Source organism: Lipophrys pholis, assembly GCF_963383615.2.
Source record: "Lipophrys pholis genome assembly, chromosome: 9".
NCBI lineage: Eukaryota > Metazoa > Chordata > Actinopteri > Blenniiformes > Blenniidae > Lipophrys > Lipophrys pholis.
Window position 1 is genome coordinate 21180202 of NC_137639.1, and position 14771 is coordinate 21194972.

Consider the following 14771-nt stretch of genomic DNA (forward strand, 5'->3'; position numbering starts at 1 on the left):
GATAGATAGATAGATAGATAGATAGATAGATAGATAGATAGATAGATAGATAGATAGATAGATAGATAGATAGATAGATAGATAGATAGATAGATAGATAGATAGGTAATCGGAGTATGAGTGGAAGGCATCTTTTCCTGTTTCAATCTAACAGAAATTAAAACATCTTCCCCTTGGAAATGCCCGAAAAAACCTTAGCTTTGAAAGCTGCTGCCATACTGCATAATGTAATTTGCAGGGCGTGATTAACGTGCTGTTCTAGGTGACGGCCGCTGGGTGGCGACACAGCGCGGTGCTGCTGGTCCAGTGCGGATGGGCGTGGCCAGCGGTCGAGAGCTTGTTCTCCGTGCTAACTGACATTTTTGTGAATCCACTTGTCGGGGAACGAGTCTCTCAGCAATACACTCACTGCTCGGATTTATCCAGGAGTTTTGTTTTTCCTGCTGATCACATATCGGTAAGTTGAAGCGTGGTTGACGTGTTCCACCGTGTGTTTGTTGTATAAATAAATACTGGGGCGTTTTTTTCCCGTCCTGCCCAAAGGAGTCGTGACGTTATCGACCGAGCTAGCGTTAGCATGCGACTTTAGCCTTCTGCGAACAACGTTGATCGATAATCAATCGATCGTGTTTGTCCCGCGTTTACATGGGGGGGCTGCGATGTGTGGGGGTCGCTGCTTCCAGTCATTATGTTTCCGCGAAGCTGGTTGAAGTGACGCCGAGCTAAGTGCTCCGTCCTGGGCTTGATGGGGAGGAAGAGGGAGGGAGGGGGCGTCGGGCTTCTCAGTGGAAATTTAATCAGATCTTCGCTTCAAATGACGGACAGGCACACATGGTAACCGCATAAACCTTTCTTCTTTAAATTTACTCTTGACCATTTGATACCTTAATTATCGCTGACAGCTCATCGTGGACCCGTTAATTCACTCCCTATTGATAATGAATGATATTAGAAATATCATGATTAAAAAAAAAAAAAAAACGTTAACGAGGTTAACAACAAGCCTGTTCATACAACTAGTAGTCTGGATCAGTAATCCGCAATTTCCTGATGATCCCCTCCTGAATGTAAATAGATTCTTGTTTCGTTGCTTTCTTGCTGGTATTATTATTGTGTGTGTGTGTGTGTGTGTGTGTGTGTGTGTGTGTGTGTGTAGGGGGTTGGAGTCAGTTCCACCTGTAGAATTTTGTATGTGTAGGTAAGGCCTAGTAAATGTTAAGAACTGCCTCTCGATAATGTCACAGCAGGAACGATCAGGATTATCTGAGTTTACAAAATAGAGAAATCTGTTTGAGATGGTGGTCAAAAAATATAATTTTATGAGCGAAGCAGGTTGTTGTGAATGAGTCTGTTTGATGTTATTCAGTTGAACATTTTACGTCCAGCTTATTTATATCCCTGTTATGAACCCACTTCTACAATCTTTTTCTATAGTAGCTGTTAAAATGTCTGATACGGTCTTTTTCTTTTGTGTGTGTGTCTTGTATCAGGACTGAAGATGTTCTACACATGTGGACCCAATGAAGCCATGGTGGTGTCTGGTAATGGAACCGTACTGATTTCCCACATCATCACAGGAAGTTTAGAAAACCTGAATATTCCCTGTTGGGTATTAAAACCATTTAGCCACAGTGATGTTTTGTTTTTAATAGAAGCCGGAAGGTCATCGTGCTAACGCGCTGCTGTAATCATCTTTCAGTGAACTTTTGTGTACACTGAACGAGTGTCATGTGACTGATTTAGTCATTGCACGTCCCCTTGATGGATGAGATTGCACAACACGTATTACCAGCTCGGTGCAACGGTGGAATTTTCCAGTTGTCGTGTTTTTGCTCAAGCTTGTAAGGATGAAATGACTCGTTTACTTTGTCATTTTGGTTCGTGTGAGATGAAGTGAGTCCATCCATTTAAAGTAATGAGTAACCTCTTGTATGTTACTCAGTAGTCGTGTAATGTTTATGTTATGTGACACCCCCCCCTCCTTCTCCTCTTTCAGGCTTTGGCCGTTCTCCACCACTAATGATTGCCGGAGGACGAGTGTTTGTGTTACCATGTATTCAGCAGATCCAGAGGTGATCCCATTTTCAGTCTGTCGGTTATTATTCTAACGTCGCTTTCAAGCCTAAACGGCTCGTAAATATTTGAGAACATGACACAACAGCTGTCTGTCATCGATGACCATCACCCGGACTGCTGTCATTTTTTTATTTGAAGTTGTTGCCGTCTTTTCATAAATCTCATCCCCTTTTCATTTCTTTACTGCTTCTGTCAGAATCACACTGAACACCCTGACTCTAAATGTGAAGAGCGACAAAGTTTACACCCGCCATGGCGTCCCCATCTCTGTGACTGGCATCGCACAGGTACGCTTGAAGATTTGGTCAAACCTGCTGAAAAGTAGCAGAGTTTGCAAAAAAAAACAAAATCAAGACTGTGTCTGTGTGCGATCAGTCTTAATTCATAGATAGATTGTGTCACTCTGAGTAGGGAGTGATGCGATTTAGTAATAGTTTTAATTTGTTTATGTGCAGCTGTGGCAACTCTGATTGGTTTAACTGTCAATGGGAAAAGAAATTGAATTCATTCATACTTTACCACAAGAAGTGATTATTTTGGAAAACATGCATGCTGACGGTAAATACTGGACAACAAGCTAAAAAAAACAAACTGGTACACATATATTTCACAGAGGAAAAAACAAGCTGTGCATGTAAATAAGCAAAAGGAAAATGGCGGATGAGATTGTTTTAGGCTAAGGATTGTGATACTGAAAACAGCAATCTAGAATAGGATTTAAAAATAAAAAAAATCACTGGACATGTGTTTTTAATTGTGGTAGAATGGACTCCAGCCGGATCTGTTAATATTGTTTTCATCAGGTGAAGATCCAGGGCCAGAACAAGGAGATGCTGGCCACCGCCTGTCAGATGTTTATGGGCAAGTCGGAGCCTGAGATTGCCCAGATTGCGCTCGAGACACTGGAGGGACATCAGAGAGCAATTATTGCCCATTTGACTGTGGAGGTCAGTGTGGCAACGTTCTCTAATCCGCACAATTCTTTGATCTATTTCTCTTTTTATGCTCTTGGCTATCGTGGATTTATATCTGCGCTCCTTAAGCACAGATTGAATCTGTTTACATGATGCAGAAATGACTTCCTCTGATGTGTATGAATATTTATCTGCAGGAGATCTACCAGGACCGGAAGAAGTTCTCAGAGCAGGTCTATAAAGTGGCCTCCTCCGACCTGGTCAACATGGGGATTGGCGTCGTCAGCTACACTCTCAAAGACGTCCACGATGATCAGGTGTGTTTCGTCCGTTTGAGTCCATGTTCTTTCAGCAAAAATGACAGAAATGCGATTGAAGACAGTTCGACTTCCTGTGGGATTTCTTTTATATGAAAGCTTTCAGCCGCCGATGGCTTCCTCCGTTACAGTGATGCACTTAAGTGATTGATATTGACTGTGTCTGACTCAACAGACCCTCAACCTCACTACAAAGATGGATTAGGACTAAGTGCTTTCTGCTGCGACCACATCGTCTCCTGCTTTTGTTTGTCTTCTGCTCTGCCTTCTTCCGTACTACTGCTGCCGCGTTGTCTCATGGCGGGTTGTCTCATGCCGGGTTGTCTCATGCCGGGTTTCGTCTCTTTCACAGGACTACCTTCACTCGCTGGGTAAAGCCAGAACAGCCCAGGTGCAGAAGGATGCCAGGATTGGAGAGGCTCAATACAAACGTGACGCTGTCATCAGGGTAAATGATTAATATATCTATAACTGAGACTCTGGAAAAAAAAAAGAGGGGGGGGGGGGGGGGGAGAAAACATCTTTTGATTTCCTGTTTCTGTCTCTGTCCTGCTCCGCTCCTTCCACAGGAGGCCCACGCGATGCAGGAGAAGGTCTCTGCTCAGTACAAGAATGAGATTGAAATGGCGAAAGCCCAGAGAGACTACGAGCTGAAGAAAGCGGTGTACGATGTTGAGGTCAACACCAAGAAAGCGGAGTCCGAAATGGCCTATCAGCTTCAGGTAATGCCAGCTCTCCTGTGCTGTCAGCTCTTATTCCCTTCCATTTGGTTTTGGGAACGCTACTTGTGAAAACCTTTGACTGACGAGGAGCTCTTCTGCCTCCGGCGCCAGGTGGCGAAGACCAAGCAGCGCATCGAGGAGGAGACGATGCAGGTCAAGGTTGTGGAGCGCACGCAGCAGATCACTCTGCAGGATCAGGAGATCATCCGCAAGGAGAAGGAGCTGGAAGCTAAAGTCATGAAGCCTGCTGACGCCGAGAAGTACCGGCTGGAGAAGCTGGCGGAGGCTCAGCGGTGAGTGCTGCCATGTTATGGACCTGATCTGTGAGACATTTGTCCCCATAAAAACTTTTAGCAGCTGGCTGTTTTGTTTTTTTTAGATATTTTCTTCGATCTTTCAGTTTTTTTCCTTCCAGCTTCTACTTTGTGGCCGATCATCTCCCACATTGCACTGCTGTTTATTTTTCAGTTGTTTCGACTAAATGTAGATATATTTGCTGTGACGCTCCAATATGTCAGATGACTTCTTCCACCAAAGTGTCCAACTCCCTCGTGGGAGCTCTGAGCTCCGTCCAGTCACTACACGGTGGATTGAAAGCAGACTAACCTCTCCAGCAGAGCGTTCTTGCGTTAACAGAGCAAACAGAATGCTCCTGTTTGCTCCTGGTGTTATTCTGAGTTGATCACATGGACAAACTGAAACCTCAGTCTGTTAGTGTGAGCGTGCAGTTCGCCACACTTTGAGAGGATTCTAATAAATCCCGCCTGATACCACGTTCAGTTGCGGAGAGCAGTTTGTGTGACCGTTTGTCTGCTGTCCTGCAGCCTGCAGCTCATCATGGAGGCCGAGGCCGAAGCAGAGTCCATCAAGGTGAGTGTCCCGTCACATGGTTTTGCTCCTTTCTTTCAGATTGTTTCAATTTTTTTGTCTTTCCTATCATTTGTTGAAGCTGTAATCGGAGTCCTGTCCATCCTCGGTGAATTTCACTCACCTGTGTTGTATCAATGCAGATGAAGGGAGAGGCCGAGGCCTTTGCTCTGGAGGCCAAAGGTCGCGCCGAGGCCGAGCAGATGGCCAAAAAGGCCGAGGCGTTCATCCAGTACAAAGAGGGCGCCATGGTGGACATGCTGCTGGAGAAACTGCCGCTGGTCAGTTTGTAGACGACGAAAGGAATAACGATAAAACACAGCCCTGATCGGTACCTCCAGATTTCTCCGCTAACTGCTTGATCCTTCTCGTTTTGCAGATTGCAGAGGAGATCAGCAAGCCCCTGTCCAAGACGCAGAAGATCACCATGGTGTCCAGCGGTGGCTCAGAGATCGGAGCAGCCAAACTGGCCGGAGAGGTTCTGGACATCATGACCAGGCTGCCGGTCGCCGTGGAGAAACTCACCGGAGTGGACATCTCCCAGGTACGCAGGAGGACGCGCTGTTAAAAAAAGAAAAAAATGCATGAGACAGAAGAAGTCCCGCAGGCGTGCGTCAGTTTGTGCTTCTCCATTTGTCCCCGCAGGCGACCAGATAAACGTCTCCGGTGTATGACGAAGAGGGGGGAGCGATGTCGCTGAGCTCCACGTCTCCTGGTGCCTGTAACCACCGTATTAACTCAGTAACGCTGTAGTCCCGTCTCAACACCTGTGTGGATGCATGTGTTTCACTTTGTCTCTTTTCTTCCTCCTCCAGCTGAGACCATCACTTCTCCTTTTAGTTTGTGTTCCTGTTTGATGCTGTTGTGTTCATTGCTGCCAGTCACCTCAGAAACAGCCACAGGGAATGCAGCTATTGATGTTTTTTTTTTTTTTTGTTTGTTTTAAATATTTTTATCTGAAAGACTAAACCTCTGTGCATGAATAGACATTGCATCCTCTGTTTTATATCTGACATTCAGTATGCAACTTTTTACAATGTGATTATCTTTATTGTTTCTTGCTTAGGAAGCGGGTAAAAAAAAAGAAAGAAAAATCTTTAGTTTTTTTTTTGTTTTTTTTTACTTTTTCATGCAAAACAGGAAGACTCTTCGGCTGCTGTCAGATATTGCTGTGCCTTTTTAATTCATTAACTGATGCAAAGCAATCCTACTAATTCAAGCCGCCCAGACGTAGTCTGCTGCAACGCCTGCTCGACAAACTACTGCAACACATATCCTACACACACACACACACACACACACCTTCCCAGGCGGTGTGCCTAAACCAGAGCTGCATTTGTCTTGTGTACGAGGAGATCAGAGAGCAAACACTAATGCATATTTAACTCTTTCCTTCCTCGTGTGTTGTCTGGCTGAGCTCCGATCACCCCAGTTGTTGTCATGGAGATGTTGTTGTTGTTGTTGTTGTTGTTGGTCTCGGTCAGGCTCACGTTTATGTTGTTGGTCGTGATTTTCTCACAGCAAGGATGAAGTTTAGCCGTCGTCGTTGGGGGTAACTGGCTCCGTCGCTGCCTCCGAAGTCGTCGTTCAAGGCTGCGAGGGGAAGGTTGACTTTGTCTGGAGATGAAGGGGGAGGAAGTCATTGGTGGGAACAAGCAATGTGGGTTTCCTGTTAGAAGAAAATCAAGTTTGTGGTGGTGGAAAAGAGCGTCGTTGACCTATAATCTGTGCTGCAGTGTTCTCTCCTTTGCTGTTTGAGTCTCCACCTGTCGCCGCGTTTGGGAAACTAAGTGAGAACGATAACTGACTAACTAACCAGCCTGCTGCTTCGATGTGCTTTCTGCCTTGTGCTCAGAATCACTAATTTGACAGAGTATGATATCAGATATACGGGATTTCGATGGTATTTGGCTGATTTTAGCACTTGTAGTTTTAGAGCATTTGTATTGTTGAGAGTTTTGATTCTGTGTTTAGTTTTTTTTTATTTTTTTTCTCCGAGACCTTTCACCAAATGTCCAATACGTTCCAGTTCCAGAGCCTTATGCATTTTGTTACCGCCAAGTGCCTGGTCAGAAACCTCTGTCTGCTGTTAAGCCTTTTCAAACCTTTTTCTGTCAGGGATTATTTCCTCTTATTCAACCAATCTAAAGCCATTGGTCATCACTTTTGATGGCCGTAGAAGAAAGCCAAATTAGCCACTACTCATTTTGTAAATTCTTGTTACTAATACTTTTCTTCAAAGAAATGGTTGCATGACTATGCTTAGTTGTTTTAAAAAAAAAAAAAAAAAAGAAAGAAAAAACGCCTAACATTGTGCAAGTTGTATCAATTATTGCTGAAGATCTGTAGTAAACATAATAAAATATTCTGTAATCACGAAGCGCAACTCTGTTGTTTTAAACTCATCGGTTCACAGCCTGTTCAGACCTCATCACACTGTTCAGAACGTCACAGTGAAGCCAAACGCTGGCAGACGGACACAACACGCAGAGGCTTTCAAAAGAAACTTTGGACAACCCAGAAAACTGTCCAACATGTGGGTCAAAATTATACTGCAAGGTTTTTCTATATGACTTACAAGGAAACATTGCAAAGCAAAATAGCAACGATAGCGTTGACGGAAGGAAAAACAAGGGAAAACATAAACTGATGAAAAACTTGTTTCTTGTGTTTGGAAAGAAACTGCGGTACTTTTGACTTCACAGTGCACCTCAAAAAAACTTACTTCATACAAAAATATGGAAAAAAGTGCATGAATCAAGAGCATTTTCAGTAAATACTTGGGTTTTATGCACTAAAAGTAGAAGAAAATGTTGGAGTTGTTTTTACAAGAGTTATTGTTGTATTTTTTTTACTGTCTGGCTAAATGAAATGAAATTTGGGAGCTGAACTGAAAGGTATGTGACACCTCTGCTCTAGAGTCTCCCAACGTTTCTTATTATGGTTTGAAATCTCCAAATCTAATTTTGCCAACCCCTGACCAGATCGGGCCTCGACACACCCGGTGATCCAGTCACACTTTAATCCGACTCTCATCCAGCCGCTAAAACAAACTTCTTCTTTTTCAGACCATCAAAGTGTTCACACAACTCCACTTATACAAGCGTACCAGAGTTCATTTTAAACACCGCTTATCACAACGAGACGCACATTTCTTTATTTGAAAAGATTACCTTTATTAAAACATCTACAAAAATAGACAACACATTGAATTACAATAGCATCAAGGTAGCAAGCGTTCTACAGAGACACAGAAGACCCCAAATGTAACAAGAGTTTTCGATATATTAGTAAAGGAAATTACAATTCTGTCTTTAAAATATGTACAAACAGTAATGTTCAGCTTCAAAGACACAAAAGGACGAAATCAAACATCAAGGAGAGTCTAAGTACGTACAGTATTTATATATGTATATAAAAAATATGGGTTTAGTTGAACTACAGTGTATCAAAAAAAAAAAAGACTCAAATGGCACATCCATTCACAATGAGTAAACATGTATAACTTCATAATCATCTCGGGGCTGATCTGCAGCGCTGTACAGTCAGAAATGTAGAAGCATCATCTTAATTTTTGATCGTGGGACCGGTCCAAGCGTTCAGGTTGCCAGGTGAGTGAACGTCTCCCAACACACTGATGCTTTTCAGACAAAACCTCAAAACGTTTGAAATGACTGAAGGATCTTTTTGAAGACAAAAAACTAAAGTTACACCTAATAGTGGGGCCTTTTAAATTGCTGGGGAGCATTTTAAAAAGGTGAACAGATTTAGTCAAATCTGTGCTCTGTCCTGGAAAGCACTGCAAGTAAAATGCATTCACAACCACAAGGACAGGAATCATATCGATCAGGTCCGTCACAGAGGAGCTTCTTGGCGGTCGGGGATTTACACATGAAGGGTTTAAAGTGCAGCTGGCTGTGGAATTTTATCCTCTGTGACCCGAGTCACAGCCTGATACAAAATCTTAATGTAACTCACCACTGAGACACCTGAGCAGGTGCATTTGAAGAAGTCCTGTCCACGGCAGGATTGTGTCTCTGCTGGCCGGAGACATTTGTGGGTTGCGTCTCAGTGGTAGCAGTGGGCTACGTTTCCCGTAGCTGTGCCTTTTTTCTCGAGGCTGAGAAGTCCGTTTGGCACGCCGTGCGCAGGTTTACTTTCCTCTGGGGCTTGGAGACGGGAGTTGAGATGCTTCCTGGACTTGTTGACCGGAAGAAGGGACCTCAGTGGCTGCTAGTGAACGTCTCACTATCACTGGCTGAGAGGGAGATGCTGGGACATCACGTGGCAACAAACCGATGCGTAAGATCTTTTGCTCAGGTTTTGACAGCTGAGCATGTGATCCTCCACCACTGTGTGCCGGGATCTCTTCTTACACGGCGGGAATTTCACTGGGCCAGAGGGTCTGGAGCTGGGAACAATCCTCCTGATTTAGACTGATTACAATGTGTGCGGTGACCTATACATACTATTAATACTAAGACAAATCCTGTGTGCCGTTTGATCTTAGAACAACAGGTGCTCTGATGTGTGTGTGTCATATGCAGCGTTCACAGCACATGCGCACCTTCACCTGTTACCCTGCATGTAGCATTTGAGATGCTGGTAAAAAAAAAAAAAAAAGTTATTAAACTTTCTAGCCATTAATTTCTTACTTTGCCATGGTCAGAGTTGAGGAGATTTTCTGTGATTCAGCGTGCTACAGCGTTACCATTGCAGCTCTAATCAGCAGTAGCACACACCATCATCGATTGTAAAAAATCTGAGAAAAGAGAAACTTCCTATGCAGACTGCGCCCACCACCACCACCCACAGTAAAATATACCTCGGACCGATCAGAAACTGTGATTAGTTTCATACCTGGGGTCTGACATGGAAGCAAAAACCGAACCAGCGGTCTCTCAGCCCCATTCTGCCCCAAAAGTGAAAAAATTAAAAAAAAGCGAGTAACCCACTCTCGTTCCCCATCTGACCCGAGTGTGCAACTTCCACCACCTCGACTACCGCCGCAGCAAGGCTATGAGAAAGTACCAAACATTCTCTCTCTTTCACGTTTCTCCTCGGCGTCTCCCCCCGCGTCGCTCTTCACACCATGTTCATGGCGTCCTCGGTGAGGAAGGAGTGGATGTCAGCGAAGGAGGGGCGGAGCTTGCAGTCTCTGTTCCAGCAGCTCAACATGAGCTCGTAGAGACCCTGAGGACACACGGCCGGCTTGCTCAGATACACCTGCAGGACAAGAGGCACAGATTACTGGAGCTGTTCCAATATAGAACTGTCTGGTGCCTTTTATATAACAACCACCAGATGGCAGCAGAGCTCCCGAGTCGGTATTAATAGGAACCTGCAGTACAACATAAAATCTAGCAAATCCCTTGGTATGAGGAATTAAAGAAAGTTAAGAACAATTTATGAAAGCAAGCCAAGTTTGTGTTGTTATCTGAAAGAACTTGGAAGCATTTGAGTGTTGCTGAGAGCAAAATATATATATATTGTGTCTGTCAAATTCATGTGAAACAAGTGTGTGTTATTTCGCATTGAAATGTAGTTTTAGCTCCAAGGTTAGAATTAAACATTTGTTGTTGTGATTGTTAACATTAATGCCATGGCTTGAAATGCAGAAACGCACCTGTCGGCCTTGGTCTCTGAAGAACTCCCCAGCATTGTCGATGACTTGCTCGTCTGTGAGGTTGGAGTACGGCTGCTCCTGACAGACGCTCAGCATCTCCCACAGAGTGACTCCGAAAGCCCACACGTCACTGGCTGTCGTGAACTTACCCTGAGATAACACACCAAGAACAACCACCGACAGTCACCTTCATTTTCATCACCACCACCATCACTATTAAACTTCTTATGAACACTAGCAACAAAATAGGCCAAATCTCAAAAATTGCTTTTATTTATACAGTTTGATTGATATATTGGTAATACACTGAACTTCATTCCTGTGCTGGAAAACATGACTGGGATTTTGAATAAAGATGGGCATTTTAAAGTAAAATAATAAAAAAAAATGATGCCCCAAAGCCTATTACATCATGCATTACTAAACACATAAACACACACCCCTGGCTCCTCACCATAAGTATGCACTCCCAGGCCATCCAGCGTATCGGCAGCACGGCTCTGCCCTGGATTCTGTAGTAGTCTCCAGCGTACAGGTTTCTGCTCATGCCAAAGTCTGCGATCTTGATGTGACGCTCGCCACCTGGGTCCTCCGCGCTGTCACCCCTCTCGCCCCCGACCAAACAGTTCCGTGTGGCCAGATCTCGGTGTACAAAGTTGAGGGATGAGAGGAACTTCATTCCTGAAGCAATCTGACTGGCCATAGAGATGAGTGCCGGATAACTTTGGGGAAAAGACAACAAGAGGAAAGACATAATTAATAACTACTGGCATGTGTGCTTCTTTCCTATGGGTGTGCATTTGTCCACAGTGGTCACCTGATGGTTGGAGTATTGTGTGAAGGCCCGGTTTTGTCCAAGAGCACTCGGTGAGACAGATACTGGTTCAGGTCTCCACACTCCATGTACTCTGTGACCATACAGAGGGGGTCACTGCTCACACACACTCCAAGCAGCCGGATGATGTTCGGGTCCTTCAAGCGTGACAGGATCTTCACTTCTTTCAGGAAGTCATTTCTGGAGAATGAGAACAAGAAACATGAGAAACAGCCGAGAGATGGAGTTCCACTAAAGAGCAGAAAAAAACCTTTAACTAAAAGATGAAAGAACTGAAAGAAGGAAGCAGAGTCTGGATTCTGTCTCTGGCAAGCTTAAATTGACGATATTATCAAGTAATTCTTTTGACCTCACCACTGAATTAAGAGGAATGTTCCCATTTCTTGGAAGAATCGCCACTAAAGTCTGCAGGTCAAAGTGACTTTCAGCACTTCTTCCTCCATTGATTTGTTGTGCGGGTCAATGTGTTTGTCTTACAACAGCTCTCACATAAAACACCTTGAAACCTTGAGCTCATGCATTCTGAAGTTACCCACTCGATGCATAGCTCAGATAGAGGCAGAGTCAATAGACAGCTGGTGGAGAGACAAAGAAGTGTTTTCTTTGGAGCCAAAAGGTCAAACCGGGGCTGTAATGTGAGATTATACGAGACCTCTGGTCAGATCAATGAGTAACACATTTACTACATAAACTATGCCTTCACTATTAGTCAGCTTGGATTTGCTCCGGCCTCTTTCGACTCTAAATGGGATAAAGCTGCAAAGGAGATGCCTTCTAAAAGGCACATATATCATAATTATTTGCTCAATAAGGAAAAGTTCAAAGTTTTCTGAGAAACTTTTAAGTTCGGGTTAGTTAAGGAACTTTTATACCATGGTACAACATATTTCATTGTCTTGCAGCGAAATTACTTGCGGGTAGGAGCAACTGCAGATATCATTTTAAATCACAAGAAAATAACTTGTCGTCATGATTTTGTTGTCCTTAATTTGCTTTAAATGAATCAATGAATAAACTACTGAGATAAGCTGAAACATTCAGTACAACACATCTTCTTTAAAGCATTTTCTTAATGTACCACAGTCTAATTGTTAGATATGTGAGAATGCCCCCTGGCTTCCTTTGTCTGATCAAACAACTAGTGAATCCAGGCGTAGTCCATTATACTGCTAATAATCATACTACTGTAACAAAGAAGACACTATCAGAAGAAGACACTACTGCAGTCAGACTCTCCAACCAAGCCTGCCCCCAGTAGACCACTGCACACCACAACCGGACAATATCACTCCACTTCAACTGTGCAATAAGTGGTGCAATAACTATAATAATCTATAAAAATGTATTACTATGTGCAATACATCCACCCCCATATTCTGTACATGTCCACACTTATAGGCATCGTGTGCATATTTTTATTATATTGTATTTTTAACTGCTTTTTTTGTGCAATACATCCACCCCCATACTCTGTACATGTCCACACTTATAGGCACTGTGTGCATATTTTTTTTATTATATTGTATTTTATCTGCTTTTTCAGTTTCTGCTATGTGTGCTTCTTTCTCTTTACTATCCTGTTGTACCACTGCAAATTTCTCCACATGTGAGATAAATAAAGGGATATCTTATTTTATCTTCTCTTATCTTATCTTATCTTAAGTAAAGGATCGCACATAATTTGTTTGCAAAGAGTAAATTTTAGTAAATATTGGCTAATATTGTTATAACACCATGATGAGTGAATAGCGTGCAGTTCAATGAGAAAAGCTGTAAAAACAGAGAGTAAAACTGTGAATCACACAGACACATGAGTCCAGGCTGATCTGCATGCCTGATGTTACCGACCTGGCGTTCTTGGAGGCGTCTGGCCGCAGTATCTTCACAGCTACCAGAAGAGGGCGACCTTTTCTCACATTGAAGGGGAACTCCAAGTTTGGGAGGTCCTGAGGGTTCTCAATTTCACACAGGTGCACCTTTTTCAAGAGAGAAAAAAATTACCCAGCTGAAACACAGTCACTCCTCCACAACGTCAACCACACATAATATTCATCATCCATGGCCTCACCTCCCCAAACTGCCCCTCTCCCAGCTTCTCTTTGAAGATCAGACACTGGCGAGGCAGCTCAGGCAGCGGCGAGGCGTCGGCCCCGGGGCTCGACGAGGTCAGGGCAGGCACGGCGTAGGTGTTGTTCCCGCTCACACCTTGCAGACTCACGATGTCTGCCTCTGCGTAGTGAGGGACGCTCGGTGGCAGAGGGGGCGACACGGGAGGGGACAGCGAGGGGTAAGGAGGGGAGCCGGGGTAAGGGGGAGGCTCCTCGTGCACCGGGGGAAAACCTTTCTCCATGTCCATGTCCAAACCACAGGCTGGTGTGAAGTGGAAGAGGGAGGCGGTGGATTAAACAGAGAAATAAGTGTGAGAGCCGGGCTGTGTTGTTTACAAACACCTTCATTCTGGTTTCATACGACAACAACAACGACTTCAGGCATCTTGTTGTCAAGGGATAGTTTGTATTCTGAGGGAATTTCACTTGAAAATTAAACTCTTTGCATTTCTTTGTTGAGTTTTGTGCATGAAATAGAGGCGTCACACCAGGGTGCTATTATCCGGATTGGGGTATGGGGGTGGGGGGTTATACTCTAAAATCCAATAAAAACAGATCCACCGACTCAAACACATCAAGAGTGAAAGTTATGCCGTTTGCTTTTGAGATCACAAGCAATAAATATTGGTTGAAGTGGGACTTCTCAAGAAATATCACATGAAAAGATTTTGTTTTAAATGACTGTTGGGATCTCGGCAATAATAAGTAGCTTTATAGTCACAATATTTCACTTTGAAAGAAGAAGTGAGTTGGTGAGAATCTGCAACTGTCATACCTGTTGAGCTTAAGGTTGTCCACTATAGTAACGCTTTAATCTTCCTTAATTACATATAGTTCTAAAAAAGTGTCCTTCAATACAATGTATATTATAAATCTTAGCTGTGAAGGTGAAAGTTGTTAAAAGACCTTGTCCTGATTAAATGTGAATTACTCCGCTGTCCATCACAAAGTTACGTTTTCCCGAGAGACACATAATTGCCTCCATTAAAAGCTTCAAAGTTAAAAAAAGTATAAAAAAGTAGATGTCTGTGTCATGAATTGTATTACACCAAGTGTCTATAACATTAAGACCACTGACTGCTATTTGATAACTAGTAGTGCTGCTAACATTTCAAAGAAGTAACTGTAGTCAAGTACTAATTTTGGTGTCTCGCTCATCACTGACTGGTAGTTTACAGAAATAAGGCTCAATTTTAGTAGAGTAGAAAGTAAGTAATAACAAATTCTGTAATGAATTAATAGTTATGGATGTTTTACTTTTGGTTATCTGAGTTGTTAGTATATGTATGTATGTATGTATGTATGT

General features: G+C 43.4%; 2 protein-coding genes across 7 annotated transcripts in view; one reads left to right on the forward strand and one right to left on the reverse strand.

Moving 5' to 3' along the window:
• The first annotated feature begins 284 nt into the window (after positions 1-284).
• Positions 285-7280, forward strand: flot1b (flotillin 1b). 5 transcript variants are annotated; one of them, XR_013935605.1, is made up of 14 exons: positions 285-457; positions 1491-1541; positions 1997-2072; positions 2273-2363; positions 2880-3023; positions 3188-3307; positions 3660-3755; positions 3877-4029; positions 4141-4322; positions 4854-4899; positions 5040-5177; positions 5276-5440; positions 5542-5611; positions 5712-7170. XR_013935605.1 is itself a non-coding variant. In XM_080471058.1 (13 exons), exons 2-13 carry the CDS (start codon positions 1499-1501, stop codon positions 5551-5553), a joined length of 1266 nt encoding a protein of 421 aa, XP_080327184.1. In that variant the 5' UTR covers positions 295-457; positions 1491-1498; the 3' UTR covers positions 5554-7280. The 5 variants fall into 5 exon arrangements, 1 of the variants encoding a protein (XP_080327184.1); XR_013935606.1 differs by having other exon boundaries at positions 295-457; positions 5542-5617; positions 5712-7274; XR_013935607.1 differs by having other exon boundaries at positions 295-457; positions 5542-5617; positions 6418-7274.
• A 774-nt stretch (positions 7281-8054) lies between these two features.
• The window catches only part of ddr1 (discoidin domain receptor tyrosine kinase 1), a 54149-nt gene continuing 47432 nt past the window's right edge, over positions 8055-14771 (reverse strand). The window contains exons 15-20 of one of the 2 annotated variants that reach the window (XM_080471056.1): positions 13426-13727; positions 13206-13333; positions 11340-11537; positions 10977-11244; positions 10523-10672; positions 8055-10122 (exon numbers count right to left, since the gene is read on the reverse strand). In XM_080471056.1, the coding sequence (XP_080327182.1) occupies positions 9982-10122; positions 10523-10672; positions 10977-11244; positions 11340-11537; positions 13206-13333; positions 13426-13727 (1187 nt within the window). In that variant the 3' untranslated portion in view covers positions 8055-9981. The remainder of the gene's footprint in view (positions 10123-10522; positions 10673-10976; positions 11245-11339; positions 11538-13205; positions 13334-13425; positions 13728-14771) is intronic. The other variant, XM_080471057.1, reaches the window with a different exon arrangement.

Excerpts from the sequence above, each read along its gene's own strand:
- flot1b (XM_080471058.1), top strand. The coding sequence starts at position 1,499 with ATGTTCTACACATGTGGACCCAATGAAGCCATGGTGGTGTCTG. Across the intron at positions 3,308-3,659 it reads AAGACGTCCACGATGATCAG|GACTACCTTCACTCGCTGGG; the intron begins GTGTGTTTCGTC and ends TCTCTTTCACAG. Across the intron at positions 4,030-4,140 it reads AAATGGCCTATCAGCTTCAG|GTGGCGAAGACCAAGCAGCG; the intron begins GTAATGCCAGCT and ends CTCCGGCGCCAG.